At 60.1% G+C, this 27,189-nt stretch overlaps 1 protein-coding gene across 1 annotated transcript in view; it reads right to left on the minus strand.

Annotated features, from left to right (window-relative positions):
- The window catches only part of CACNA2D2 (calcium voltage-gated channel auxiliary subunit alpha2delta 2), a 121,011-nt gene that overhangs the window by 869 nt on the left and 92,953 nt on the right, over window positions 1-27,189 (minus strand). The window contains exons 5-36 of the mRNA XM_034658376.1: window positions 21,960-22,004; window positions 18,533-18,674; window positions 15,415-15,546; window positions 15,183-15,240; window positions 14,230-14,280; window positions 14,005-14,104; window positions 13,743-13,901; window positions 13,399-13,506; window positions 13,207-13,285; window positions 12,577-12,626; window positions 12,314-12,403; window positions 12,062-12,133; window positions 11,785-11,859; window positions 10,451-10,525; window positions 10,302-10,373; window positions 10,143-10,214; window positions 9,977-10,038; window positions 9,020-9,096; window positions 7,824-7,844; window positions 5,107-5,167; window positions 2,752-2,849; window positions 2,453-2,543; window positions 2,283-2,345; window positions 2,033-2,136; window positions 1,673-1,771; window positions 1,492-1,580; window positions 1,235-1,282; window positions 918-989; window positions 664-816; window positions 521-573; window positions 342-397; window positions 19-183 (exon numbers count right to left, since the gene is read on the minus strand). Of these exons, the coding sequence (XP_034514267.1) occupies window positions 19-183; window positions 342-397; window positions 521-573; window positions 664-816; window positions 918-989; window positions 1,235-1,282; window positions 1,492-1,580; window positions 1,673-1,771; window positions 2,033-2,136; window positions 2,283-2,345; window positions 2,453-2,543; window positions 2,752-2,849; window positions 5,107-5,167; window positions 7,824-7,844; window positions 9,020-9,096; window positions 9,977-10,038; window positions 10,143-10,214; window positions 10,302-10,373; window positions 10,451-10,525; window positions 11,785-11,859; window positions 12,062-12,133; window positions 12,314-12,403; window positions 12,577-12,626; window positions 13,207-13,285; window positions 13,399-13,506; window positions 13,743-13,901; window positions 14,005-14,104; window positions 14,230-14,280; window positions 15,183-15,240; window positions 15,415-15,546; window positions 18,533-18,674; window positions 21,960-22,004 (2,692 nt within the window). The remainder of the gene's footprint in view (window positions 1-18; window positions 184-341; window positions 398-520; window positions 574-663; window positions 817-917; window positions 990-1,234; window positions 1,283-1,491; window positions 1,581-1,672; window positions 1,772-2,032; window positions 2,137-2,282; window positions 2,346-2,452; window positions 2,544-2,751; window positions 2,850-5,106; window positions 5,168-7,823; window positions 7,845-9,019; window positions 9,097-9,976; window positions 10,039-10,142; window positions 10,215-10,301; window positions 10,374-10,450; window positions 10,526-11,784; window positions 11,860-12,061; window positions 12,134-12,313; window positions 12,404-12,576; window positions 12,627-13,206; window positions 13,286-13,398; window positions 13,507-13,742; window positions 13,902-14,004; window positions 14,105-14,229; window positions 14,281-15,182; window positions 15,241-15,414; window positions 15,547-18,532; window positions 18,675-21,959; window positions 22,005-27,189) is intronic.

Consider the following 27,189-nt stretch of genomic DNA (forward strand, 5'->3'; position numbering starts at 1 on the left):
CCCCGCAGGCCCCGTCCGGCCCCACCCGGTTCTCCCGTCCCGCTCCCCGCGGGCACCTGGAGCAGTTTCCACAGTCGATGATGGCGTTGTAGGAGGCGTTCACCGACCCGAAGTAGTACTGGGTCTGTTTCATGACGCAGCTGCTCTCGCGCGCCTCGGGGTTCCCCTCGGCCTCGGCGGGGTCTGCGAGGGCCCAGAGCACCTCAGCCCCACCCATACGCCCCGGCCAGGTCTCGGGCCTCGGCCTCGCTCAGCCGGCAGCCCCGCCCTCCCTTTGGGGGTGGGTCTGAGCTTAGACTGGGGAGGGGGGTTCGAGGAGGGGCTTCCAAAGCCCTACCTACCTGCCTGGAACCAGCTATGATAGATGAGGCCATAGAGAAGCTGCTGGAACAAGGACCTGCAGGGCATGGGTCACTGAGTGGGAGTGGTCACCAGAGACCAGTGCCCTGTCCCACCACCTCTCTTGAGCCCCCCTGCCCAGGGAGCACCCTCCCTCTGCCCCCTCTCCCCTGGGACTCACCAGGCTGCAGCCGAGGTCCACCAGGCCAGGTTAAGGAAATCTGCAATGGTGGGCTGTGGTGGAGAGAGGGGCATGGACTGCCACAGCTGTTCCTGGACCTGGGTCCCCCCCCCATCTCCTGGCCAGGCATCACTGGGGCTCACCACAAAGACGCCCCGGGGTGCAGCGCCCAGGTTGCCCGGGGGCTGGGGGGCGCAGGCTGCCTGATAGTCGTAGGACTCTTTGCGGGTGTAGAAAGAGTTATTGTAGAGTGCCAGCATCAGGTTGGCATCCACCTCACTGAAGAACCTGCCCACCTGGGGATGCCAGGAAGGAGTGGTAGTCACAGGGCTGGCACTGCCGTGCCCCAGAAGGCTCAAACCCTGGCCGCTCCTTCCACCCTCTTCCTGACCCTCACCTGGTCCCACTGATGATTTTGGTTTGACAGCACCAGGAATCCCCCATCGTCAATGAGGACACAGAGCAGGTCCTGAGAGGTGGGAAGGCAGGAGGAAGATGGAGAGGGGCTCAGGCCCAGACCTTCATCCCCAGACCCTGGCAGTCTGGTGGTTGGGTCAAAGGGGCACCACTCCCCCCACAGTTCTGGTAAACCTGTGAAGTCAGGGTGGGATGTTGAGACAACCCCCACCCCCCAGGCCAAGGGATGGGCTAGGATTTGCAGTTGGGACTAAGAAGTCTCGGATTGGGGTAAGCTAGGGTTCAGGGCACACGTACCTCATTATTAACCTCGCAGTCCATCTCACAGTGGCTGCTGGGGCCACACTGCTGGGCAGAGAGCAAGGACCGTAAAGTGCCCGCCAGTTCTCCCCCTCCCGTTACCCTTCATACAGCTGGGTCCCCAGGCCATCTGCAACAGCCCCTGCTTCCCCATAAGGCACAGGAACCACTCTGAGTGAGCGGTAGGGGTTCCTGGGGGGGGCACTCCAGAATGGGTACTGCTGGGCTTACTGCCCCCATCCCTGCCCAGGTACCTTCTGAGGCTGGTCCTGGTGGGTACGGTTGCTGGCTAGCACCTTGAACTTCTCAGCCCAGGCTTCTAGGTCCAGTTTAACACCTACCACTATAGAGGATTGCAAGGGGCCATCAATGCCCGCCTGCCTGGGAAGCACCCTGCCCATCATCTCTTTCCCCACTTCCGTTGCAGGCATTCACCTGCTGGCCTCAGTGTGCGTCCGCCCAGGCTTAGCTCCACAGCTGTGCTGACGAGGATGCCCACCGTGTCATTCTCCAGCTCCAGTGGCCTTAACAGGGCTGGAGGTGGGGTGAGGCAGTCAGGAGTAGGGCTGGTGGCCATACTGACCACTCTGTGCTGGGCCTGTGACCCAGGAGCCCAAGCCAAGCACCCAGTGCCCAATGTAGCATTTGGCACAGCCTAGCTCTGTCTTCTCATCGGCCCATCTCGGCTAGCCTCACGTTTGAGAGGGGCCTCAGAGAGTAGAGCCTAGCGCTGGCCGAGCAGACAGGGAAGCCTCAAATTCCCATCTGCCGCTGGGCACCTGGGAGGACACTCACCATCCTGGTGTGGGGGTTTGAAGACATAGCCGTGATTGTCCAGGCTACGGCGGTAGAAGCTGGCATTGAAGGGCTCCGGGTTCTCCGTCCAGTCCTCAGCCGCTCTGGTTATCCGAGACAGAAAGTTTGGTGGAAAGGGTGGTGCGTGGGGGACAGTATCTCAGCAGATGCAAGGAGGCCTATGGGCAGTGGGACAGAGGGAGGGTCCCAGGCAGGGGCAGGATGTCGGGTGGCAGGGTAGGTCACTTACTTGTTGGGGAATACTCGAGTGATGCCACCGTCGGTGGCAGCGAACACGGCCAGAAGGCTGTACCTGGGGGGCAGCAGGGAGGTGAGTCACAGGCCCGCCTTCTTCAGGGCAGGGCTAGGGTGTCTGGGCCCACCCCAGCCTCCTGGCCCCACAGGCTGGGTGGTGCCTACGTGTTGAGATCCTGGTCCCGCCACACACGCTCCACCAGCTGCTGTGTGATGCCGGTGTCCAAGATGAGGTTGTGCAGAAGGAAGTTGTTGCCTGGAACGGGAGGGCAGGGGTGGAGGGGGCGTCTCCCTGTGGCTCTCTGCCCACTCTCCCCCATACACCCAAGGCTCCAGTAAGGGCCTTCCCCATTGCCCAGGCCAGGCCCTGCCCCAGGCTTGGGTCTGCATCACACCTGCCCAGTCTCTGGGTTCTTTTGGGCTGCCCCCACTGCCCAGACCCGGCTGCCCCACCAGGCACTCACACTGCTTGGAGTCTGGAGTCACTTTCTCCATGAGCTCAATGAAGTTTTTCAGGAACTCGGTGTTGTTGTCTGAGGCATTCAGGTCCTTGCAATACTCTCTGGGGGTGGGGAGGGCCAAGAAGAGTGGGCTTGGGGGGTGGACAGAGCAGTAGGGTTGAGGCTTCCCCACAGCCTGCCTGGCCATTGGCTGAGAAGCCTGGGCCTCAGCAGGGGCAGGTGTATTCCTACAGGCTACAGCCACTACATGCCGGGCAGGCTGCCACGGCTGAGTAGGGGCCGAGCTGACACAAGAAGGATGGTCCGCTTCCTCCAACCCGGCAGATTCTCCCGCCTGGCTATAGGCCTGCTGTGTAGCTGGACCCAGATGGCCCGCCTCGGAGGCCCCAGGAAAGGCCTCGTGGCCGGCTCGCCCACCTGGACACTGTAGTGTTCCCGCGGGCACAAGGTGGGTGAAGAAGTCCCAGCACTGGCTTCGACAGCCTGAGTGTAGGACCTCTGCCTGCTGCTTCCTGGCTTTGCACCTCTGGACAACTCACTTAAGCTCCCCGAGCCTCAGTTTTTTCTGCCACACCACAGAGGGTGTCAGGAAGTCAGTGGGAACACGTGGGGCCTCAGACTGGGGGTTCCTTCCGCCTGGGATGCTCTTCTCCCAGGGGTGGACGGGGGAAATCCCTCACTTCCTCAAGGGCCTCGCTGGGCTCCAGCTCTAGGTCCAGAGCGTGTGGGAGCTTTGGGGGCACGGGAGGCCTGAAGCAGAGGTTCGATGCTGGAGCCAGCCTGGAAGATCTGGGAGACGATGCTTCTTGGCAGAGAACTGCCTGGCAGCGCAGGCAAGGGTCATGAAGTGGGCAGGGGTGGACATGGGAGGAGGTCACAGAGGTCGCCGGGACCAGCTCACACCCGCCCGGCTGGCTCTGGGCTTAGGGCTCTCTTCCCCAGGAAGTCTCGGCGAGCAGTCCTTCTACCCTGGTAGACGGAGCTCTCTCCTGCCCAATCTCTCATTCACACCTCTGCCACCGGAGACCTCCCCACTGGCCTGGATACAGTAACCTTGGGAATTAGCTAGGCCTAATTAGCTGTGCCAGGGCCCCCGTTTTGGTGAGGGCACCTGGGGCGGGGTCTCCAAGTCCCCCACCTGCTCTCTGGCCTCGATGGCCTTTGTGCAGTGCACAGCCTGTACTTATGTGATAGGGGGCACAGCTGACACATTCAGAGTGACACCTGTACAGTTGTGCTTCAGCTACAACTCCCCTGCAGCCCCCCCCCAGTCCCCCATATGTACATTTACAGCTGTGGATTACTTCACTCACTCACCCAACACATACTTATTGAGCTCTCCCGAGCCGAGGATACAGAAGTGACAAAAACAAACCCAGTCTCCTCTCTCAGGGTCATGTGGGCCACAGAGGCCTTTTCACTCATTCCCACCGTCACTCATGCCCCCAGCCCACCCCACAGTGCATTCAGTGCATTCTTACAAATGTACACGATTACTCACAAGCACAAACACACATCTACAGAGAGTCAAGAGAAATGTGTGGGTGCATGCACACATGTGCACACACATGGAGGTTAGGAGTGTCCAGAGCCCCCGTGTGGTGCCTGAGAGTGCCCATGGGTCTCTGTCAGCCGCACCCACCCGCCCTGTCCAAAGCCAGGTCGCGGGGGAGGCCTTCTCCATGTGGGGGCCTGCGGGCCTCCTCACTTGTGGGCCAACAGGCAGAGGGGAGGCACCCAAGGATGTGCGTGTGCACGCTGAGTGTGCACTTCAGGGATGGCCCAGGATGCTGGGCCTGACCCCTCACTTGCCAGAGCAGCTCTTCAAAGCCCTCGTACTCCCTCCCCTCCCCCAGTCCCCTGTGAGCCACCACACCTAAGTTCAGCACTGCCCACAGGGGCTCTGGCTGGCTCATCCCCAGACCCACACAAACACTGACTGACACAGGACAAGGCTGGGGTGCAGGGTGGGGGGGGGAGGGTGCCACAAACCAGAGCAGCAGCTGCCCAGGGAGGAGTGTGCTGCAGACAGGACAGCATGCCCAGGGCAGAAAGGGTCCTTCCGGGTGGCCTGGGAGGGTGGGGAGGCTCCGCAGAGTCCGGAGCCCTCCCGCCCCAGGCCTGCAGCGGGGCTGGAGCTGTGGGTGGCTGGCCACTGCTGCCTGGCGCGGCTGCATGGCCCGGGTGTGCACAGGGCTGCACATACGGGGCTACGCACAGCGTGGGGCGGGCGACACCGCACAGGAGACACACACACACACACACACACACACAGAGCGCCAGGCAGCAGTGCAGGAGGCGGAGGCCGGGGCGGTTGGGGTTGGGGAGGACACTTCGGCAAGGCCACACGCAAGCTACCTGGGAGCAATGAAAACATGTCCTTCAGACTCAAAGCTGCTGGGGAGCAGGAACTCAAAATCTGCAACAGAAACGGGGGGTTATCCGGCGGGGGCTGGGGAGGCAGGAGGCCAGGGGGCTCAGAGCTCACGGGGCTGGAGGGACAGGGAAGAGGGTGGCTTGAGGGAGGGGGAGACACCAGCAAGAGGGAACCCGCCACTTCCACGTTCAAGTTCGAGCCAGAGAGAAGGGGCGGGCAGAGAGAAGGGGCGGGCGGGGAGGGGTGGAGGGCCTGTGGTGGAGACTAGAGCATCGCAGGAGGAGGGCAGTTATAGCCAATATGTTGCCCAGGCCTGGTCCTCTGTCGGCAGTGAGTCCCGTGGCGTGGCTGTATATGCTTCCATACGGCTGTATAGCACATATACACGGACACACACACACACATATATATACACACACTGCTATATATATGCATGGTCTGGGGGAGGCGCCGCTCTCGCTCTTATCACATCCATAATGGAAAAAACCGCATGCTGAGCTTCCTTTGCCTCCAAAGAGACTTTGAGGAAGGGAATTGGCTTTTGGCTGCGGATTTTTATCTCTCTTTCTTTGCTGCAGCTGTTTGCATTTTGGTAGGTCTAGCTTTTGTTCTGTGTCAGGCATCAACATGGCCAAACCGAGGCGATTTCTCGCGGGCATAGACAGTCCAACCAGAGACGATGGTGCGGGAGCTGGGGCTGGGCTGCAGTGCATTGTGGGGGGTCTGCAGTCCTCCCCAGGCTGGGAGGCTAGGTGAGGGGAGACTCTCGAGGTGCTTGGGAAATGTTCCCACGCTGTGGGAGGGGGCGGGAGGGCTGCTTGAATGGATACACCTGCCCTCTTGGGCTGGGGGCATGAGGGCAGGAGGCGGGAAGAAGAACGGGCCTCCACCCTTCTAGGACCTGTCTGGGTTCAGAGCAGCTGAAGAGGAATTCTGGGCCTCTGGAGGTGTGGGGTGCTCTTGAGGGAGCCACCAGTTGGCCTGGGCACATGTTTGAGAGTGAGCACACATGAACATGGGAGAGCATGTGTGTTTGCATAAGCGTGCATGTGTCCAGGTGTCTCTGTGTGGCTTCTCCCTGCCGGGCTGGATCAGCTGCTGGGCTGGATCAGCTACCTGGCTGGTCTGCATCTTGGAGGCGTGCCCCTGCCCCTTGGCCTGTTGCACTCTGGGCAACCCACCTTCCAATCCTGTCTTCACCAAGGTCTGACCTCTCTGTCACCACGGGGCTTTATTTTTGCAGAAAAGGGGTCTTCTGTGTTCCCAGATACTCCCACAATGCACTGCAAGATTCCAGGAGGTGGACTTGGGGTGCCTGGAGGGGCTGGGCAGTCACTGGTTGGACTGTTGCTTTCTGATGGGACTGTGAGGCAGGGTTTGGACACAAGCCGACAGGGAACGGGTGTGGGGGAGGGGAAGGAGGAGAAAGAAAAAGGAGGTAAGGAGACTAGGCTATAGTTGTCATTATTACCAGAGCCCTGCATTTCTGGGGACACTGGGAGGGATGTGGAAGGGGGAGAAAAGACAACTCAAGCCAGTGGGAGTAGGGCCTGTCCTCCACCCCCACCCAGGCCGCTGGGGCCAGCTCTATCCCTTTTGCTGGACTAGGCTGGACTTGGGCTTCTTGGGGAGCCCTGGCTTCCAGGCCATCCCCCCATGGCTCTCCGTGCCCATCTTCCCCGGCACTCCCTGGGAGGGGTGTCTCTGTGCACCAGTGGCAGAGACCCTCGCGTGCTTCCGTCTCTCACTCCTCTTATTCACCAGAGTCTGTGAGTTCATTGCCTACCTTTCTTCGGAGTCTCTGGCTTGGGTTATCTCTAAGTGCCAGAACCTATTTCTTTACTCCCAGACTGATTCCCTCCAAGGTCTTCTGCTGGCCCTTGGGGTCCAGACATATTTCCTTTCATTCCTGGCTAGGCTCGCTATCCCTGAGTCTGCTTTTATTTCCCAGGGGGAACACCTTCTCCATACCTGACCACCTGTCCCAGCGGCAGTGGGCGCTGCAGTTGGGCTGGGCCGGTGGGCTTTAGCAAAGCGGTGAGGGTAGCAGGGTACAGGGGTGACAGCATCTAGGCCCAGGATGGTTAGGTCTGCCTTGCTCTCCCAGTGGCATGGCTGATGCCCTATCTTGCCCGTCCCGGAATCAGGGTGGGGGGCTTCCAGAGTCTTCTGTCACCCCTTGGAGAGCTCCCGACTTCTTGACCAACTGCCAGAGATCACAGGAGGGAGAACTATCCCAGAGGAAGCCTCAGGTGGCTGGGGCTTTCCTTTCCCATAAGCCTCTCATAAGCACCGCTGAGGACTCGCATCTAGCCCCTGCCTATCAGGCCCCCTGCCCTGCTGGGTGGGAGGTGGTGGAGAGGCATCCCAGCCCTGTCCCCACTGTTGAGTTGTCTTGGAGGGACAGAGAAGGTGGGGATGGGCAGGGACCTGCCCAGAGGGAGCAAGGAGGATGAGGGGGCCTGAGCTCTCAGAACACCCGGAGACCACCCTGCAGGCAGGGCCAGGAGAAGGGCCGCTGGCTGTCATAGGGGTTTACGGATGAGGGAAAAGGCAAGAACTAGAGGAGCCAAGGGGATGCTGGGAGGGAGCCCTGGAGAGCAGGGGTTTGGCTGGTCCTGGGCAGGGAGGGGGGCAAGCAGGGGTGTGAGTGGGTGGGGTGGGGAGAGGAGGGTGCACTGGTTCTGAATATACTTGCCCTTCAGTTTGCTGATTGGCACTGGGACAGTCCACCAAGAGAGAAAGCGAGGAAAACAAAAACAACACAAACACAAAAACAAACGAAAAGGGGGAGGGGAAGGGGAGGGGCACAAACAATATTTTATTCAATGGCTGTTTGAATGAAAATATTGTGTCTCATCATCATACTGAAAGGAAACTTCTTGCAAAAAAACGACATGAGAGAGAAAGAGAGAACGAGAAAACTCAAAGGAGATGAGCCCCAGTCGGCCAGGCAGGTGGGGGGCGCCCGGTGGGGCCGGAGCCCCAGCCTCCCTCCCAGTGACCTCGGGCGGGTGGGCAGGCGGGGCCGCAGGCTCCGGAGGCCTCTCGGGGGAGGCCCGGGGTGAGCAGGACATGCGGGGATGAGCCACAGGCAGAGGAGTGGGCCAGGGAGGGAAGGAAGGAGAGAGGTCCAGAGAGGGGGGAGGGGAAAGGGAGAAGGAAGAAGAGGCAGGAGGGTGGGATGGGGGGATGAAGTTGGGGAAGGAGCAGAGGGAGGGAGGGAGAGAAAGTAGGGATGCTGGGGTAGGGGAGAGAGGGAGGGAGCAGAAGGGAGAGGGAAGGGGGGAGACAGAGAAGGTGGGGATACAGGGAAAGGAGAGAGGCGGAGGGAGGGAGAGAAAAGGGAGAAGGGGAGAGGAGGAAGGGGAAGAAAAGGGGGAGTGAGAAGGAAGGGCAGAAGGAGTAAGGCAGTGGGGGTGGAGGAAGGTGAGAGGGGCAGCTGAGGGAGGAGGAAAATGAGAGAGGATGAGTGAGGGGGGCAGAGGAGGGGGAGAGAGAGACCCTGGGGGGGTGGCACCACAGGGGAAAAGAGCTACAGGGTGCAGGGGAGAGGGGAGATGAGAGGAGGGGTGTCTTCCAAGAATGCAGCCCCCAGGGGTGTGCGGGGGAGGCAGGCTAAGGAGGGAAGACACGCAGTAGGAGAAACTAAAACCAAAAACCTCAACGGAAATCATGAGAGAATGATCTGGAACCAAATCTGAGAAAAGGCGGGCATGCAGATTTCCACAGACTTTCCGATGGCTGGTGCCCCAGCCTGCGGGCGCCTGGGGGGTGGGCAGACTGGGCAGGAGGGGCTGCCTTGCCGCCAGTGGCTGGCTATGCTGCCTGGAGCTGGCCAGGGTGCGGGGTAGAGGCAGGGTGCAGGGCGCAGGCAGGGGCCGGGCCACTTACACTTGACCTGCAGGATCTGGTCGCTGAGGTTGGCTTGGAGGTAGAAGGTGCTGTAGGGCGGGAGCACAAGCCCTAGGCTAGGGAGGAGGGGAGGGGGAGGAGCACATGTCACTGCTGGGGAGAGGTGGGCCGCCGGCATCTGGCCCCCCACCCCAGGGCCTCGGAGCTGGGTAGAGTGGCCCAGGCTGTGACATCCCCTCTCCTGCCCCAGCAGGGCCACCTTTCCCTGTTAGCTGTGGGAGATTCATCCCCCAAACTCCCCTGGATGCCTCAGAACGCCCAGCTCCAAAGCAAGTCCCCACCCTGCTTCCCACCCCCAGCAGCCCCGCCCCCGAGGTACCCAGCTGCCTCCTCAGTCAGGCCGTGGCAGACTCACAAGGGGCGGAGCACTGTCAGTGAGCTAAGCTGTTGGGTGCACAGCCAGGGGAGTGGGGTCCTCGGCCCCCAGGGACTTAGGCCATGTGAGAGCCAGTGAGAAGCAGGGCTGGCGCTAACAAGGAGAGGAGCAGCCATAAGCTGGGACTGGGGTGTGAATGAGACCGGCTCTGGGGGGCACAAGAAGACAGCCTGCACGGCCTGGGCCTGACCCACAAGGGTACCTCCTCCGAGGGCTTGCGCCTGCTGAGAGCCAGCCTGGGGATGTGCCGAGGGTGACATCCTGGGTGCAGACACCCAGGGATACGATCCAGGCAGGGGTGACGTGAGAGGGTGGTGTGGCATGGGGGACATCAGATGCACTGTCTTGTCTCTGTCCTGTGCTCCCAGGAAATAGCCCTTGTTCCTGAAGGGCCAGTGAGAGGCCCTTGGGGGACCGAGAGTCCCAGGGTGAACGGCGAGCAGCCCTGGCCACTGGTGCCCCACTAGGATCATGGCTGCAGCCACTGGGAACCCAAAGACTGGGTGGGGAGAGGGCTCAGACCCCGCGCCTCCCTGCCGAGCCAGCCCCGCCCCACTCACCTGTAGTTGGTGCTCCTTATGGGCACCCAGGTGTAGTTCCGCACCACCTCATCTACGTACCTCTGAGAGAAGGGGTTGGGTCAAGTACTCGGGCCAGGAGGCAGGGGTGGGATGGGGTGCGGGAGGATGCCCACCCTGACTCTGGCCCCCTCTACCATCTTCTCACCTCGTCCAGGGACTTGACCAGTGTTCTGATCTGCTTGTGGCCCTTGTTGCCATCGATCATGCTGCGACGGATCTGGAAGGGCCAGAGGCGTGAGGGATGGGGCCCCGACTCTCAGCCGGCTCTGGGTGCCGCCCTCCATACTCCCCTCCTTTCCCTTACCTCCTCCTTGTTCTCATCCTCCAGCTCAGCATCCAGGAAGTCCAGGGTCACAGGCTCCCGGAAGTTGGTGGTCTGTGGGAGGCAGGGCAGGAAGTCAGGGGTCCCCATCTTGTAGGGTTTACCCTCCTCCTGGCTGTCCCCTGGCTCACCTGGGGCTTGAGGTTGGGGTGCAGCAACACATAGCCGTTCAGGTCAATGGCAAACACGTAGCCGTTGGCTCCAAGCTGGGGGCATAGATGGGGGGCTCAGAGCCTGGAGGGCCGGGCAGGGATTCCCCAGACTCTCGAGCTCTTCCTCAGCCTGCTTTCCATACCACTGAGGGGTGCCGTTTGTTTGCCTGGGCCAGGGGCCCCCACAGGCCACGTGGCCTTGAACCTATTTCTCAAGTCAAGCCCAGCACGCTGGTGTCCCTTGTTGAGGCTGATGGGCTCCATGGGACCATGATTTGATTCGGCCTTTTGTCCCCACAACTCCGGGTTCTCTTGGAGCGGTCAGTCAGCGTCCTGCTCTGCCTCCTCTGGCCCCTCAAGGCTGCCGTCCCCTTCCTGTCCCCTCCTCACTACTGCCTCCTCCTGGTGCCCATCTCAGTAGAGTGCATAGGGTGGAAGGTTCCCCCTTAGCTTTCTAGGCTGTTTTCTCACTGCACATGGAGGCCAATGACATGGAGCCTTCATGTGGCGCCCACCTAGGCAAGCTGTCACACACGTCCCATCCCCAACCCCTTTCACAACCGTGACTGAAGCTGTCTTAGCCACAGGCCCTGGGCCAGCCACACTGACCTTGTTCCTTTCTTGGTTTATGATCTTGGTTTTCACCTTCAGTCCTTTGCTCAAAGAGTTTCCTGCAACTCCAAGGTATGCCTCCTGTCTATCTGACCGTCCAGGGGTTGGCAAACTATGGCCCATGGGGCATGCCTGGCCCGTCCCGTTACTGTATGGCTGAGAATGTTTTTCACATTTTTCTTTTTTAAAAAGATTTATTTATGAATTTGAGAGCAAGTGAGCATGCGTGCGTGTGTGCAAGGGGGGGAGGGGCAGAGGGAGAGACTCTTCAAGCGGACTCCCTTGCTAAACGGCCTATGTGGAACTCTGAGCTGAAACCAAGAGCCAGACGCTTAACTGGCGCTCCGGGTTTTTTATGCTTTTAAGTGGTTGAAAAAGATCGCGACATGAAAATTATGTGAAATTCAGATTTCGGGATCTGCAAACAGAATTGTATTGGAACACAGCTGTGCCCGTTTATTTGTTGTGTCCGTGGCCATTCTCAGTATGACAGCAGACCTGAGTATGAATATTTACGCTGGCAGAGTGTAAAACGTTCAGTGTGGCCCTTCACAGGAAGTTTGCTGACCCCAGCTCTAGGCCCAAGGTCTCCTCCTCCAGAAGCCCTTCCTGACTGCCTGAATTCACAGGTCTCCTCTGCTGAACCTGGCTTATGTCCACGTGGGAGGCAGAGCTGGAGGGATGGGCAGATGGACACTTACCGTGTAGTTTGGAGTCAGCCTCTTGATGTCATTCAGAGCCACATCGATGCCCATCACACCCAGGATCAGCTGGTTCTGGGAGCAGAGGCATGGGGTCTGCAATGGGCTCAATTCCACGGGGGAGCTCCACTGTCCAAACCTCACGCCCAAGGCCTCAAGCTGCTCACAGCCTCTGTCCAGTCTGAAGGCCTGCCTGTCCCTCCTCCATCCCAGGCCTGCTAGGGCCATGCCCAACCCCCTCACGCATGCCCAGCCCTTCCCTGGTAGGGAACCTTACCTTTTTTTCCCCAGGGCCATCCTGTGTCAGGTTGAACACAGGGAGGGTCCCTGTCACCACCAACCCCAGCCCCTAAAGGGAGAGGAGGATGATAAGTTAGTCTCCTGTGGCCAGCCATGCCCCACCCTGAGTATTCAGAGGATGGGCTCAGGCACAGGCCCTTTTTTTCTTTCTCTCTTTGGTTTATTCCCATAAGGGACCGTGAAGGAACTTGACCTTGTGGGCACACCTGTAGGGGCCCAGGGGCCTTACCAGAGCATCCTCATACACGTTGGTCCATTGCACCTGCTTGGCCTCCTTGCCCGCCAGCACCATGGGCCTGCCCAACACATCCAAATATTCCTGGGGAGAAGGTGACAGGGGTCACAAGTCCACCTGCCCGCTGCACCTTCCGTCTTCTGCCTCCCTGTATATCAGGAGACCACCAGGGGGCGCTCTCAAACCACAGCAGCCCGTCGCTCACACTGTGCCCAGGAAGCAAGGGGCTGGGGGGAGGGGGGCCCCTAGGGTCTCACCTGCGTGTTAATGCGGATGGCTCCAATGGAAGGGATCTCAAAATAGTAACCTGTGAGGGAAGGTGAGGCAGAGGTGGGCCTAGGTGTTACCTGGGACCCATGGCACAGGGGCTCCTGTACCCTGGGCTGTGTCTAGGCCCCCTCTCTTTCTGGTGTCACTCCTCCCAAACTCCTATCCCGTTAGTGCTCCCTTCCCGCTTCCCCTGCCCTGTCAACGGGGCCCATGGTAGGGAAGGGGCCCTGAGTAGAGGGGTGTAAGGATGCAGAGGCAGGGTGAAGGGAGAAGCCTAAGGCTGAAATCCCTCATGCCAGGATGGTGGTGACATTCAGAGCCCACCCAGGGGCCAGGCCCACATGCACAGAGTGGTAGCTTGACCAGCAAACAGACACAGGAGCAGATAAGCCAGGAGATGGATGGACAATGGACAGACAGATGGGCAGAAAGATGCTCAGTCAGATGGACAAGTTACATGGCCGGATAGAGAGATGGACAGTCACACGCACAGGAAGCTGGACAGTGGGTAAACAGGCAGCTGGAAAGCTGGACACAGGGATGGACAGGTGGACAAGCAACCGATGGACAGCAGGGCATGGCGGGCAGGCCCCGGGCGGGGATGCCGGACGAGGTACCTTTGTTGGCGCAGGCCATCCACTGCAGGGGCGTGACGTCGTAGTTGTGTTGCCCCACGGAGAACGTGAACACGCGCACCTGTTTGGGGCTTGAGGTTACCGCCGTGGCCGCGGGAGGACAGCCCTCCCCGGGGCCGGGCCCAGGTCAGGGGAGCCCTCCCCCCCCACCCCCCGCCCCGGGCTGAGCCTCACCGTGCGGTTGGGCCAGTTGTACTTCTCAAAGACGTCCTGCACGCGGTCCTCACCGCCGTCCGTGAACATCATGATTACCTTGTTGCAGTTGGCGCGGGTGATGTTGGACTGGGCAGGGGTAGGTTTGGGGTCAGGTGGCTTTTGGCCCCTCCCTGGGTCAGAGCGGGTTCTCCCTCCCCCTGGAAGGCCCGGCCCTCGGGCCCTCCTCCCCACAGCAGAGGGCGCTATCTTCCCGAGCTGCCTGGTGGGCGCTAACAAGGCCATTCGTCTTGATTTCCCTGGTGTCACCAAGCCCAGGCCTCTGCCTGTCCCCAGGCACCCGCTCATTCACCCACGGCGCTCACGTTCTGCAGCTGGTCGAAGGCGTACTCAAAGCCGGCCTTGTAGCCTGTGGTGCCCTTGGCCACCATGCCCTGCACGGCCTCCTTGAACACCTTCTTGTTGCGCACATTGGCCTGCACCAGGTGCGTGAAGCATGACACAGGCTGCGCCTTTTCGTTGAACTGCGGGGGACAGGGAGGTTGGCGAGTGGCCCCAGGCTGGCCGGGGCATTCGGCACGGGGTGGGGTGACCCATTCCTCACCCGCCTGCTGCCGTGGCACTCACCGAGGCCACGTTCACATAGTCATCGTCCGAGAGCGTGTCCAGCATCTCACAGACGGACGTCTTCATCAGCTTCAGGGTCAGGCCACTCACGCTGCCGCTCCTGGGAAGGTCATGGAGGCGCCAGGTAGGCCTCAGCTGTTCTGCTTTTCCCTCATGAGGGCCCCAGGTGGCGGATTCTCACCCCTTGTTCCACCCCCACCCCTCCTGCAGGCATCGCTCACTCACACATCCACGATGATGACCATGTCCTTGGGCGACGAGGCCCCCTGGATGTACCTGCCCAGGAGAAGCCTCAGTTAGGGCCGGCCTCACTGGGGCCTTGTGAGTCCTTTCTTCCTTTGCCCCCATATTGATTCAACAGGTTTCTACTGAGCGTGCACCGCATGGGTGAGACAGCGATCTAGGCGCCGGGGTATCACATTTAATAAAACGGTCCTGGGGTGCCTGGGTGGCTCAGTCGGTTAAGCGTCTGACTACGGCTCGGGTCATGATCTCGGGGTCCTGGGATCGAGCCCCGCCCCACATCACAGTGTCCCCACTCAGTGGGGAGTCAGGTTGTCTCTTTGTCCTCCCCCCACTCGTGCTCTCTCTCTCTCAAATAAATAAAATCTTAAAAAAAAACCCAACAGTCCTTGCCCATTACATGATTGACCTGGTCTCCCAGCACATGAACGAGCCCAAGGGGGCGTGAGCAGGTGATCCAGAGAGGGGGCGGGAGGTATGTTCCCTGGCCTCAGTGGCTTGTCATGTCCCCTGGCCCAGGACAAGACCCCAAGGTCTTGAGTCCTAGCTGTGTGTGGGATTGAACAGGGAGGGAGGGGGTCACGGGGTACCGCAGGAGAGGCAGAGCAGAGGGTGGGGTGTCCAGGGCTCAGATGGGTGGCGTGGGGGCTGGCGAACTGACAGAGGATACATCCACCCTTGGAAACCCCCACTGGCCCAATCCCTCAGTCCCGAGGGGGTAGAGTGCCGGGCAGTGGATGGGGGGCAGAGGCAGCTGGGAGGCCTGCCTGGGTGATGGGATCCATTTTCCAGTGGCAACGATGTGTGAAATGAAAATTGGATAGAGCTGGCTGCGCCCTGCTCCGAGTCCTGGATATCGAGAGGGAGGGGAGCAGGCGGCAGAGGCGGGGGGGATGGAGAGGGCGTCCCTGCCCAGCTCCTCCTTGCTTACTCACCAGGGTCTCCTTCGGACATCGTACAGGTCGATTTTCTTGGGGGCTCGCCATGGGGTGGCTGCAGGAGGAGAGAAGGCGAGGGGGTCTGGCAGGGAAGGGCCTGGCCAGGGCAGGCTGGCCTTGCAGGAGTGGCTACTTCACAGCCCACAGGGGGACCAACCACCCCACACGCCCCAGGATAAGTGGGCTGGTGACAGAGGAGGGTGGACAGGAGCAATGGGCTGACACCCACCTGGGTAGTAGCGAGTGACCCCTGTGGCACTTCCAAACACCTGCCACAGCAGCGTGGGGTCCTGCCTGCGGTTCTCGATGAACACGTTCTCCAGGGCCTCTGTCCAGTTGAGTTCATTGAGGATGACAGTGGCTGTGGGGGAGACAGGGAGTTGGGGTGAAAAGCACCTGGGCTGTCCCCCTGTTGAACCTCACCACGACGTCCATGCACATAACCCCCACTTCTTAGAAAGCCTCACCTGCTCTCTGCCTGGCGGGGCTCTCATTCCTCAGGGCTCAGCTGAGGGCTGCACCACCTCCAGGAAGACTTCCAGGTCCTCAACCCCTCCCAAGCCAGCTAAGCCTACCCTTCGGCCAGGGCCCACGTGATCAGGGCAGCTGTGGCCTGTGGCCCCTGGAGAGGGGCTGCCCAGGTGGCAGGGAGTTGTCAGTTGGGATGCCCATCCAGCACGCTGCCTGAAGCCTGCGGCTGGTCCCTTGGGAGCTCACCCACTCAGCATGCACTCCGGGCTGCAGCCACCAGAAAGCAATTAAGGGCCCGATGATGGGGCTGAATTATTCAGCTATTAAGGTACCTGATAAGCTGGAGGCCACTCAGCTCCATGATTAATCAACTGGGGCCAGGAGCAGGCAGGGGTGGGGGGCGGAGGCTCTCGGAGGGGCAGGGGCTGTGCCATGATCCTGCTCCAACACAGGCACGCGCGTTTGCACACATATACACGTACACGCACACAGTCTATACTCGCTAACCGGTATCTCTGCACTGAGCTTCCGTGTTTCCAGCTAGATGTGTGTGCGTCCCTCGTCCTCGAACCTACCTGCCCAGCGGCCCGATGGCTGCGTGGGCACGGGGGCACGCACGCTCTACCTACACCGTGCTCTGCTCCCATGGGTCTTGGTCTCCAAACTCCCCTGACCAGTGACCCCCACCCTCCCTCTCCCCTGACCTCTGTGGTGGCACACGTGTGATCCCCTGGCCAGACCCACCCCGCCGCACACTCACAGAGCGAGGCTTCTCTCTGATGAATGGGCTCTGTGCTGTAGATCCCTCAGCCAGGGCAGAGACTCAGGATGGCTTGGGCAGCACCCCCATCGCCCGACTCAGGACAGCCCTAAATCTGGCCGATGTGTGTGTGTGTGCACATGCTCTCTCACACGAGGCGTATCCGTGTGTGCGTATAGGACCCTCAAAGAAACCCACCAGGGGCGGGCCACCTACTCCTGCCAGGCCTCTGTACTTAAACTCCCTCCCCCGGGGGCTATGTTTTTCCTCGTTTCTTCCACTTCCTTTCTTCTCAGGTGGAGTCCTGACACCATCACCCCGAGATGCCTATCACAGATCCACCCCAAGTGAGAATCAGAGCATGCCTTCCAAAGGCTCGGCTCTTGGGAGCAGAGCCTCTGAACACTGAAAAGCTGGGACTGAAGAGACAAATGCGCAGGGCTCTGCCCATAGCCCAGGGGGCGCTGACACGTTGCTGGGCATGCGGCCCTCCGCCCTCCAGTGTGGGGCCCCTGTGGCATCGGCATCGTGTGTCTGCTGCCTAATCTCTCTCCCTCTGCTCCTGCTCCCTTCTCTCTGTCCTTGTAGCTTCCCTTAACTGACCATAATGTGAAAACAACACACATTTCTAGCATTGGCTGTGTCTACCGAACACTATGTTATGGTCCTGTTCCTAATTTAGAAACTTAGTGAGTCGAACAATTTCTATTTTTCTCTTTAACGAAAAAATAAAGCCAGGATCTCCAATGTTTCATACAGTACTGCCTGCCCTGGGAGAGTCTGCCTGGCAAGCCCCAGCCCTCGCTGGGCCTCGGTTTCCCCATCTTCCCAAGAAGAGGCTTAGAGCCAACTGTCCTGAAAGCCCCTCTAGCTGCTGCCAGAGGGGCATTTCTGACTCAGCTCAAGAGCCAAGAGTAGACCCCCTGCCTCAGCTGGGCTGTCCGTGCAGGTACCCACGAGCACACGCACACGCCTGCATTCACGTAAGACACAATTGCGTACACACTCCAGCCTCCCCTCGGGACAGGGCCTGCTGCTCAGCCCCACGCACACGCACCCACACCCACGTGCCACACTCTCAGATCACTCTGAGTTGGGAAACGGGGACCATGCCCCCTCAGGCAGGCGATTACAGATTTAATTAAAAGTGACACAGTAAATAAAAAACATATAAAATGTAATTTGTGTGGGTAGCGAGGGGTGACTGGGGAGGGCGGTATGGCTCCTGTTTTAATTAGCATGCCTGCCTGAGATAGTGCTGCTCGCCAACTGGCTTGGGTAGGTGGCCTGCGGGTGGCCTGTGGCAGGGACGGCAGGGTGGGGGCAGCATCTATCCTCACCGCCCCCCCCCCCCCCAGGCTGCCTAGAAGGCCTGGCTGACCCAAAGGGTGGAGGGGCCTTCCTGAGGACCCTGGAGGATTCCCTGCATTCTGGAGACTACCCAGAAGCTCTGGGACCTGTGTTCCAAGACCCTCCACCCAGTGGGCCCCTTGGAGTCTGAGGCTGCGCTGCAGGTGCTCACAGAATTATGCCCAAACCACCAGACCCCAGGGTCCTAAAGCCCGCTTCTAGAGCTCTCTCTGTAGTGCTTGACTCTCGGTCTCTTCCCCCTACACCTCCCAAGATCTTCAGGAAGTTCCTCCTCATGTCTGACTCAAATCCTTCCAGCTGTAGTGACCTGGTTTCCCCACTGTGCAAAGCTGCCCTGTCCCTGGACAAGGAGGGAGATTCTCCAGGGCTGGTGTCCGTGAGTGAGGGGCTGCTCCTTGTTCCCCCAGCCCCTGTGTTCATCCGATGTGGTAGCTCCTCAACCATTCCTGCAGGGGGCCCGGGAATGGGGGATGGCGGGGAGGAGCTGCTCTGGGGGCACATGGGACACACGCGTACACAGGGGCAGGAGACTGCGTGCATAGGGGTGAGAGTCTAAGAGTTAGTGTGAGGCCGTGCCTGAGTATGACTTGACGCCTGCGTGCGGGTGAGCACGTGTGACGTTGGGTAGAGGGGGCTGAAGGCAGATGGCCCTGGCTGAGCACCGGGGACCTGGCAGTGCCCAGGCTGTGGGCCTTGCCCCCATAGTGGCGGCGGAGGGCGGTTTCTGATCGCTCTGCACACTCACAGCCTTTGTAGATGTCCGTGGGGATCTGCACAGCTGTGTACGAATAGTTGACTTTGTTCTTGAAGTTTGAGTCCTCAATGAAGTCCAGTCTGAGGGTGCTGACCTTGGACCCCCTCTCCACATCCTCACTCTCAGGGTCGTCCTGCAGAAAGGGATACCCCCCCACCCCCCACCGCGGTAGTGTCAGGGCTGGAAAATGGTGAAGTGGGGTCAGACAGCTCTGCAGTCAGGAGAGGGCCAGAGTTTAGGTTATAAGGGCATCTCAGAATCAGAGACTACTGCAGTCAGAGATGGGGAGAGACACAGGGACAGATGGAAAGGGGGTATGGACCTCTCCCCCAGGAGGCCTGTGACTCCCACCTGCCCCTGCCCACCGCACCCACCATCCCTATATTTGCTAAATCCAAATTCCAAAACCAAAACCAAACTGACCCTTCCCCACATTCTTGAAAAACAATTATCAGTGAAGGAGACAAATCCCAGTTAGAAGGAGCAGGCTGCAGACCTCTGCTTACAAGGACGGGCTTGTGTGATCACAGGGAGGTGATCCCTTCTCAGGAGCCTTGGGCCCCAGAGCCCCCACTGGGCCCCACCCATCCCCTGTATGGAGCTCCTTTGGCATCAGGGAGAGGGTCCTTGCCCCCTCTGGGGGAGGGTCACCACCCCCGCAGCAAGTGGCTGTAGGCGCTGAGTTTGAGGGGGAGAGCGGGGCTGGGATGGAGGCTAGCATGGAGACCTGGTAACTTCCAGAGGGAGGGTCCTCAGCGCTTGCTAGCGGCAGGACTGCAAAGGCCCCTGTTGACTTTCTAAAATGAGCTGCAGCCGCCTGACAGGTGCCAATTACAGCATCTCTCGGCCGAGCAGGCTGGGCATGCGCCGTGCACCCCCGCCCACCACCACAGGCTGGCAGCAATGGGTCTGCAGTTACAGCGTCGGTGCCGCACCGAGCAGTGGGGGTGGGGTGGGGGTGGGCAGGCACGGGTGCAGGTGTGCAAGGGGGAGGGGAAGACTGTGGCAGAGAGTGAAGTGGAAGACAGGGAAGAGCCAGACGGGGAGGAAAGGAGGGATGGAGACCAGGGCAGGGGCAAAGTTGGGGCTCCTTGTGCCTTGGGAGTAAGGGGTGTAAGCAGCTGGATCATCCGATGCTTCCTCATTGCCTCTCAACCCCTGTGATCGCTGTCAACACCAGGCTCAGCTCCTTTCCACCTCCTTGTGGCTCTGCTGACCCCACTGCTCACTGGGTCCTGGGCACACCCGCTGTGTTCCTGCCTCCTGCTGTGTCTTGTCTGGGGAAAGGGTGATCGTGCCTCCCCACCCAGCCAGATGTGTTCTCCCCACCCCAGGAGTGCTCTGGGTCCATCTTCTGGCCTGGGGAATGAATTATGGCCTGGATGGGGCTGCAGCAGGCTGACTTGTGTGGGGGTCGGCACGGCTCTGAAGGGTCTGCAGCAAAGACCCTTTGCGTCCCTTCGGGGGTGGCTTCTGTACAGCAAAATCCAAACCATCTGCTGCCCTTCCCTCGCCCCCTCGCCCTCACCGTGTGTGCCACCCTCTGCCCACCCCGCACCCTAGGAGGACCCTCAGAATCTCCTCGGTGCTGGGTAAAGCCGGGGCAGGCAGCTGCCGAGCCTGCCGCCTCTGAGGCGTGAGCCGCTCACGTTCCACTTGCAGGAGGGGGAGGTGCGGGAGAAGAAAGCCCCCGAAATGTCAGCGGCAGATGAAGGGCGCTGGAAAATTTAATCTCCCAACTTTCCCAACTAATGTGACATTTGGATTCCGTTCTGATAAGCTATCAGCTGGCGAACTTTTTCCTTCCTTCTCTTTCCCCCACCCCCACCTTCTGGCTGGTAATTTAAAAGTAAATGGTCTAGAAAGATCTCTTAACTGTACCTCTGGCAAAGATTAAAAAAACAAAACAACACAACAAGCAGGGGAGTCGGCAAATGCGTGCATGTCGGTATTTATAGAGGGCCGGGCTTTTGGCCTGACCTTAGCCCAGCTCCAGCCAGGGTGCGTCTCCTGGGGCTGTCCCTACCTCCTTGGCGGGGGGCAGGGAATCAGTGATTTAGAAGGGGGTGGGGGTGGGGGTCTTGGGCACAGGAAGTCCAGGGGATTCTGGCAGGGGCCCGGGCACCAGAAAGGCCAAGGAGCCCCTCGGCGCCACCCCCATTCCAGGGGTTTTGTACGGTGGGCAACCGCAGTCTCCTGGTTTATATTTAATGCACTGATTGCTAAAATTGCAGCCTGCTGCTGAGGGGGGTAAGGAATTAGATTCAGGGTCTAATTAAAGGTTTGCTCTTCATTTGAATTTCAGATTCCAGCTTTAATTTTAGCAACTTCTCTGGGAGCCATGGAGGCTCAGCCAAGGGGGAAGCACACCTGCTTTAGCCCACCCACCCCTCCTTCTCAGGCCCCCTGCCCGCCTGCCGCCCTGAAGGCTCACCCAGGCCAGCCTGGCACCACGGACCCTCAGCAGGGATCCCTTCCTGCCTGCCCAGCTCCTGGGGTCATTGTCTACCTCCCGCTCGCCCCAGGAAATGCCCCCAGCTAATAAGCCTGGGAGAGGAACTCTGGATTTGGGGTCTCCTGACCCAGCCAGAGCAGGTGGGACCCCAGAGAGTGAACTATTAGGACACCTCTGTTAATAGAGGAGACAGCAGGTTCAACGACGTTTGCCTCCAAGGCAGGCAGATGGACTTGGGCCTTGGCGGCTTCACCAAACACTGTCTACTCTGCTCTGTCCTCTTGGACACTCTTGCCTCCTCTGTAGGTCCCCTGCTACCGAAATGGCCATAAGGCTTTCATGTGAGGCCTCTGGTGACGGGCGCCCAAGCAGACATGAGCCAGTCAGGGGCACAGAGACAGAGGAGCAGCATGGGTCTGGGCTGTCCAGTGAGCCCCAGTGCCATCGCTGCCGAGGCAGGGACCCCAGCAGAGCCCAAGCCCTGTCCTTCGTCTGAAGAACAGGCATAGGGCCGGGCTGCCTCTGCAGCTGGGGCAAGCCTGACCGAGCTCGGGGGAGCCCCGACGGTGGGGCCAGCTGTGGGGGGCTCAGCACACGGAAGCTGCTGCTCGCCTCACCCCAGGGAAGGTACCTGTACCACCTGAAACACACCACAGTCACATCCCCGCCCTGCCTGCCCACCTCCAGGAAACCCTCCTGACTGCTCCCTCTCTTCCCTGCTCCCATAGTGCTCAGCCTCCTCCATGCCGGCGCCTGAACTGACCCATGGGAGGAGATCCAAGTGCCTCCCTACCTGCCTGGGGTCAGGCACGGGGCCCGTGCCACCACTACCTTGCAGGGTGACCTCAGAATGTGGGAGAGCGCTGAGACCTCACACTCATTTCACAGCTGAGGCTACTAGCCCAGGGAGGGCGTGGGGCTCTGGCTGCTCTCCCCCGCCCCCAACAGAGGTAGGGCACTCACCAGCTCAGCTTCGGCCTTGGCATCATAGTACAGGATATCTTCCTCCTGGTGGGAGACAGAGGCCTTAACCCTCACAGCTCCTCACGAGGTTGCTTGAAGTGCAGCCAGGGCCCCCTCCCCGAGGCCAGCAACGGTCCTCTCCCAGATCCAGAGCGGCCTTCGGGAGGCCAGGCATGCCCACCCCCGCCCCAGACGGACCCCCCTCAGGGGCCCTCACAGGCTCCAGGGGGATGTGGTGCCCCAGGTTGGGTGGGGGCTCCCCGGGGCTCCCTGACTCCAGGACCAGGGTCTCAGCACAGCAGCCCAGCTGAGAGGTGGGGTCAGAGGCAGCCTACTGGGGGAGTGAGGAAGATGGGAAAATAGAGAGTCTGGGCCAGAGCGAAATAATGACTCGACACCGCATCTTCCAATTTCTTCTATTAAAAAACCTGCTCATTACGGGCATGTACTTATTAATTATCTGTGATTTGTTGTGAAATGCAAGGGGGTTTACACAACAGGAGCGGGAGAAAACAAAGCCCGGCCCCGCGCCTGCCTCCCTGGGCCTGCCTCGCCTGCCGGTGTGAGCCCCGCCCGGCTGCGCCCGCCTGCCCGAAGCCTGGGTTCTTGGCCATCTGCGCGTCATAATCACCGGCCACCCCAGGGACCCGTAACACAAACGGGCTAATTTCATGTTTAATGATCTTTAATCAGAACTGAGGCTGGCTGACAGAGGCCGCCAGAAGGTGAATCTGGTGCCGTCAAGGGCTACCGGCTCAGGAGGGGCCACCCCACTCCCGCTCCTGTGGGCTCTAGGGTCAGGACACAGGAGAAGGCCACTGTCAGAGTCACCCGCCTCTAGCGCTCCTCAGCGCTGTTCCGTACCGCCAACATCTGGTTCGTGGCCCTGGCAGCCTGTTCCTCTGTGGTCTGGAAATGGGGGTACTGACTACGTGTGCTCCCAATGGTCTGGCTATAAAACAGCAAGCACAGAGCCAGCACTTACTCTTCGGGGGGCAGAAGTCACCCTGGCCACCCCTCTGCTGTGTGACCTCAGGGCTGCACTGCCCCCTCTCAGCTCCGGCTCCTCAGGCTTCAGGGAAGGGCTGGGCCTCGGGGACGGCGCAGGTGCTGGGCCTGAGGCTATAGTCTGAGGCGGTCAGGATGGGGGCTTGTTGTGGGGACAGTTGTGAGTTGTCTCCCACCAGAGGTCTGGGGGGTAGAGGCCACAGGCTGGACCCGTGAACACAGTCCAAGCATTCTGCAACACTGAGTCCGCGCTGGCACCGTGCTTGGGCGAGACCATGGCAGCTGGATGGCTGGAAGACCAGAGGCGACCTGATTGCTGCAGTGACCAGGGGCATGTGTGGCGTCCAGCGCTTTGCACATCTGTGTTACAGGGCTCCCCCAGGAGCCCCGCGACCCCCCTCATACAGATGAGGATGCGGCAGGGGTAAGAAAGGCTTCACACCCAGGCTCCAGCCCGCCTTCCCAGTGCATCTCCAACCTTTGCTGCACCACCCACCCAGCAATCCAGGAAGACTGGAGCCGGTGGGCCCAGGGTGGGGAGTGGGGGCCGGGGCCCAGGCTCCTGGGTGCTCGGCCTTCCCTTGTGCCCGGCTCCGACCGAAGCACATAATGAAAGCTGACATTACATCAAACACAATAAGGAGTTTTGGTTGATGAAGATCATTCCTGAACACACAAACCCATTAAACCGAGGGGAAAAAATATCAATTCAACACACTCGCTGGCAAAAAGAAAATGTGATTTGTTATCTAAAAGGGGGTTATAAACACGGCTCTGATGCTCTTTCCCTCCGTAATGAAAACAGGCGGGCGCAGTGGGAGGACTGCAGATTAGAACACGGGGCTTCACTCACCAACTTTTTGGGCAAACCTCCCGCAAGGACAGGAAAGGGCATGGGTGGGGGTTGGTAACTCCGGGGCCCCCAGGAGACACGTGCTCCTCTCACGGGCCAGGCTGGGTCCCGCCTGCACTCGGGCCACCCCTGGGGAGCACCCCTCCAGCTGCCCCAGTGGCTCCCTTTGTCTTTTTGTCCTGCTGTTTCATGGTCTCAGCGGAGAATCAGATGCTGGTGGCCTCGGGGACACAGGGGACATGTGTCCTACAGGAGGATTCCAGTCCCCTGTAGACAATGGGTGAGGCTCAGGAATCTGTATGTGGTCCCTGTGCCCCAGGAGGCAGGACTCCTCCCTACCTCTCTACCTTGAGAGGACCAGGCCATGCCCCTTCCTTGGTGGAGGGAGGATTAGCATGGGATTGTGGCGGGCAAGGTCACATATGTGAAAATACATTGTAAACACAGCTGTGGTCTCTATGCTTGATGCGGTGTGGAGCTGGGGGTGGGGCAGGATGGGGCCATGAGGGTTGGGGTGGGAGGGTCCCTGGAAAGGCCTCTGCGTCTGCTTCAGCCTGTGCAGTGCCCAGTGACCACCATTACTGTCCTGCCATGGTTAGACCACAAGGAGGCGGTACGTAGCGCTTTCATGCAGGGGGCCCAGGACTACTCCTGGGGGTCACCTCCATCTCATCAAGGAGGCAAGGGTGCCTGTTAAATCCTGTAGCCTCAGTGAGGCTTTCCTTCGGGGTCTTGATTTCCCACTTACAAAGTTGGGATGACGATGCTTCCGCTGAGGCCACTATGAAGGCAGGGAGCTGGGCCTTTCCAGGCGTGCGGGCCAGCCCTGCCCATGGGGGCCCTTATGTTTGCAACTACACAGCCCTGGGAGGGGCCGGAAGGTGGAGGAGACCCTCTGGTTGGGGAGAAATGGGCATCCTTAATGTCTGGGGTCCATACCCAATACCCCCTTCTGTTACCTGGTATTGTAGGGGCCATTTTGCTCAAACTTGGCGGGGGTGGGGGGAATTACCCCTTCTGAACTCATATTTCTCCCCCTTATGGATTTCTGTACACAGATGACACATGAAGGGTGGGGCTGGGCGGCCCACACGCCCTTTGCAGAGATGACACACATACTCTCCTTAGCCACAGCTGAGCCCTAGAGAGAACATGAGGGGTGCTGGCAGGTGGGAAACAGGGTGAGGGGGTGAGCATGGGGTGAGCATGGGGAATAGCATTTGGTGTCTAGGTCTGGTACTGTGGGGTACAGTGAGGATGCTTGGCCTTCCTGCCCTGGCTCACGGCCAGCTCGGCTCAGCCAAAAGGACTGTTTTCTGAGAGAGCCGTCTGTCGCCGGCTTGGCAGAGACACAGACAGCAGGCCTGATGGCTGGGGCAGACCTCAGGCCGGGGAGGCCACCTGTCCTGTCCAGCCGTCTCCTCTGGTCTGGTCCAGCCTTCACAGTCTCCCTTTCAGGTTCCCAGACAGAGCTACCTCTCCCATCAGACGCCCCCCAGGGTAGGGCTATGTCTCCCCCTTCAGACTCCCCAGGGTAGGACTGCTTCCTCCATTAGACTCCCAGGGCAGGACTTTGTCCTCTGCAGGCGCTGGTGTTGGCACTGAGGCCCTGGGGCCAATGGCCTCTCCTGCCTCCTCCACCCATGACCTGGCCCAGCTCCTCCTGGTGGTGGTTTAGATGGCAGACAATGCTGGCACAGTGTGGTGCTGGGGCCAGGCACCGTGGCCAGCAGGCAGGCCACCTTCATCTACCCTAAGTGTTATGGGCACCAGAGCACCTGGTGCCTGTCTGCAGGGTCCCGGGAGGTGCTGCCTTGAGCAAGGGCCGCGGTTTCCCTGGTGTCCAAGGGCTGCGGCCAGGCCTGTGGCTACAGGTTCCCTGCCTCTGCCACAGCCAGTGTGTGGGGTCATGGCCTGAGACTAAGAGCGGAACAGGGGGCCTTCACGCCCAGACCTCTCTTTCTCTCTTGTGCCAGCTCTGACCCTGTAGACCCCAGGATCCCCCAAGTTCCTGGGCTATGTCGACGGTCGATGGTGTGTGTGTGTGTGTGTGTGTGTGTGTGTGTGTGTGTGTGTGTAGGTAGCTATACCACTGTCCACTTCTCAGAGGTCTGCAAGTAGACCTACAGTGTGCTGTTGACATAGGGAGGGCCGTACCCTACAGTGGATTCCATGTGCCAAGCATCTTCTCTGTGCCCAGATCCGCTGGGAGCCATTCTCCCCATCTCAGAGGTAAGAAGACTGAGGCCCAGCTGCTCTTGGCCAAATCTGTCCACGGGCACTCGGCTGGGCACATGGACCGGTGGTGGGCAACACTGAGTCAGGTCCAACTACTTCTGGCCTAGAGGAGCCTTGAGTGGGGCAGACAGATGAGTCCATTGGGATACTGGCCTGGGGCAGCCTGTGCTGGGAACTGTCAGTGTTGGGGGCTCCAAAGATGGACACTGGGGGCTGCGGGGGCCAATCCCAGGCTTGGGACCGGAAAGAGGAGCCCTAGGGATTTAACCGGAGAAGGAGAGGCATTGCCGTTCTGAAGGAGGAGGGAAGGGCATTCCTGGGAGAAGGCCGGGCTTGCGTGAAGGGCCTGAGGTGGACACCGGCGCTGCGGCTCTCCCGAGCGCCACAGGGAGGAACACTCCTTATTTGTACCTCCTGAAGGTCATTGGGAAGGACACGGTCTCAAGGGTGGGTGGTGTGCCTGCAAGGGACCAAGACGCCATCCCTTTTCCAGCCGCAAGTCCGCGCATCCCCCTGGCAAGGACAGTCCCCACCTGCAGCTGCCACCAGCTCCCCCAGGCAGCCCAGGCAGGGCTGGCCGGCGTGCCAGCTAATGGGCCCGCTGTTAGCACTAATGCCATTCAGCCTGGCAGCGGGGTGACTGCAGGGCTTCTGGTGAAGAGCGGGGTCCCGACCCTGCCGCTGGGAAGGAGGGGGTGATTCTAGCTTCACCCTGCCCGAGATAGAGACAGACACGCAACTGGATGGACTGAGGGGGAGGCGGGGGTCGACACCCACTGGCTGGATGATCTGTTCCACAGCTGGGGGCATCCCAGGTTGAGCCGAGGGGAGGGGGCCAGCCAGAGTCCACTCCTGCCTCATCTTCGGACAGGAGCACCCAGGGCTGGACATGCACCTACACTGTCGCCAACTAGGCATCTCTATGGCCTGACGCATGGAACGACATTTCTGCACACCAGCCTGGGCCAGTAGGCAGCATCAAACACCAGAGTCCCTTGTCAGATGGGGAAACGGGAGCCCAGAGAGGGGCAAACCCTTACTGGGCCCCATGGGGACTCGGTGTGCAGGGACCACACTGTCTCAAGCAGCACCCGTCTCGCACCCCCCGGATGCCCCTGAGACCTCGGCCCC

This window comes from Ailuropoda melanoleuca, chromosome 4 (assembly GCF_002007445.2).
Source record: "Ailuropoda melanoleuca isolate Jingjing chromosome 4, ASM200744v2, whole genome shotgun sequence".
NCBI lineage: Eukaryota > Metazoa > Chordata > Mammalia > Carnivora > Ursidae > Ailuropoda > Ailuropoda melanoleuca.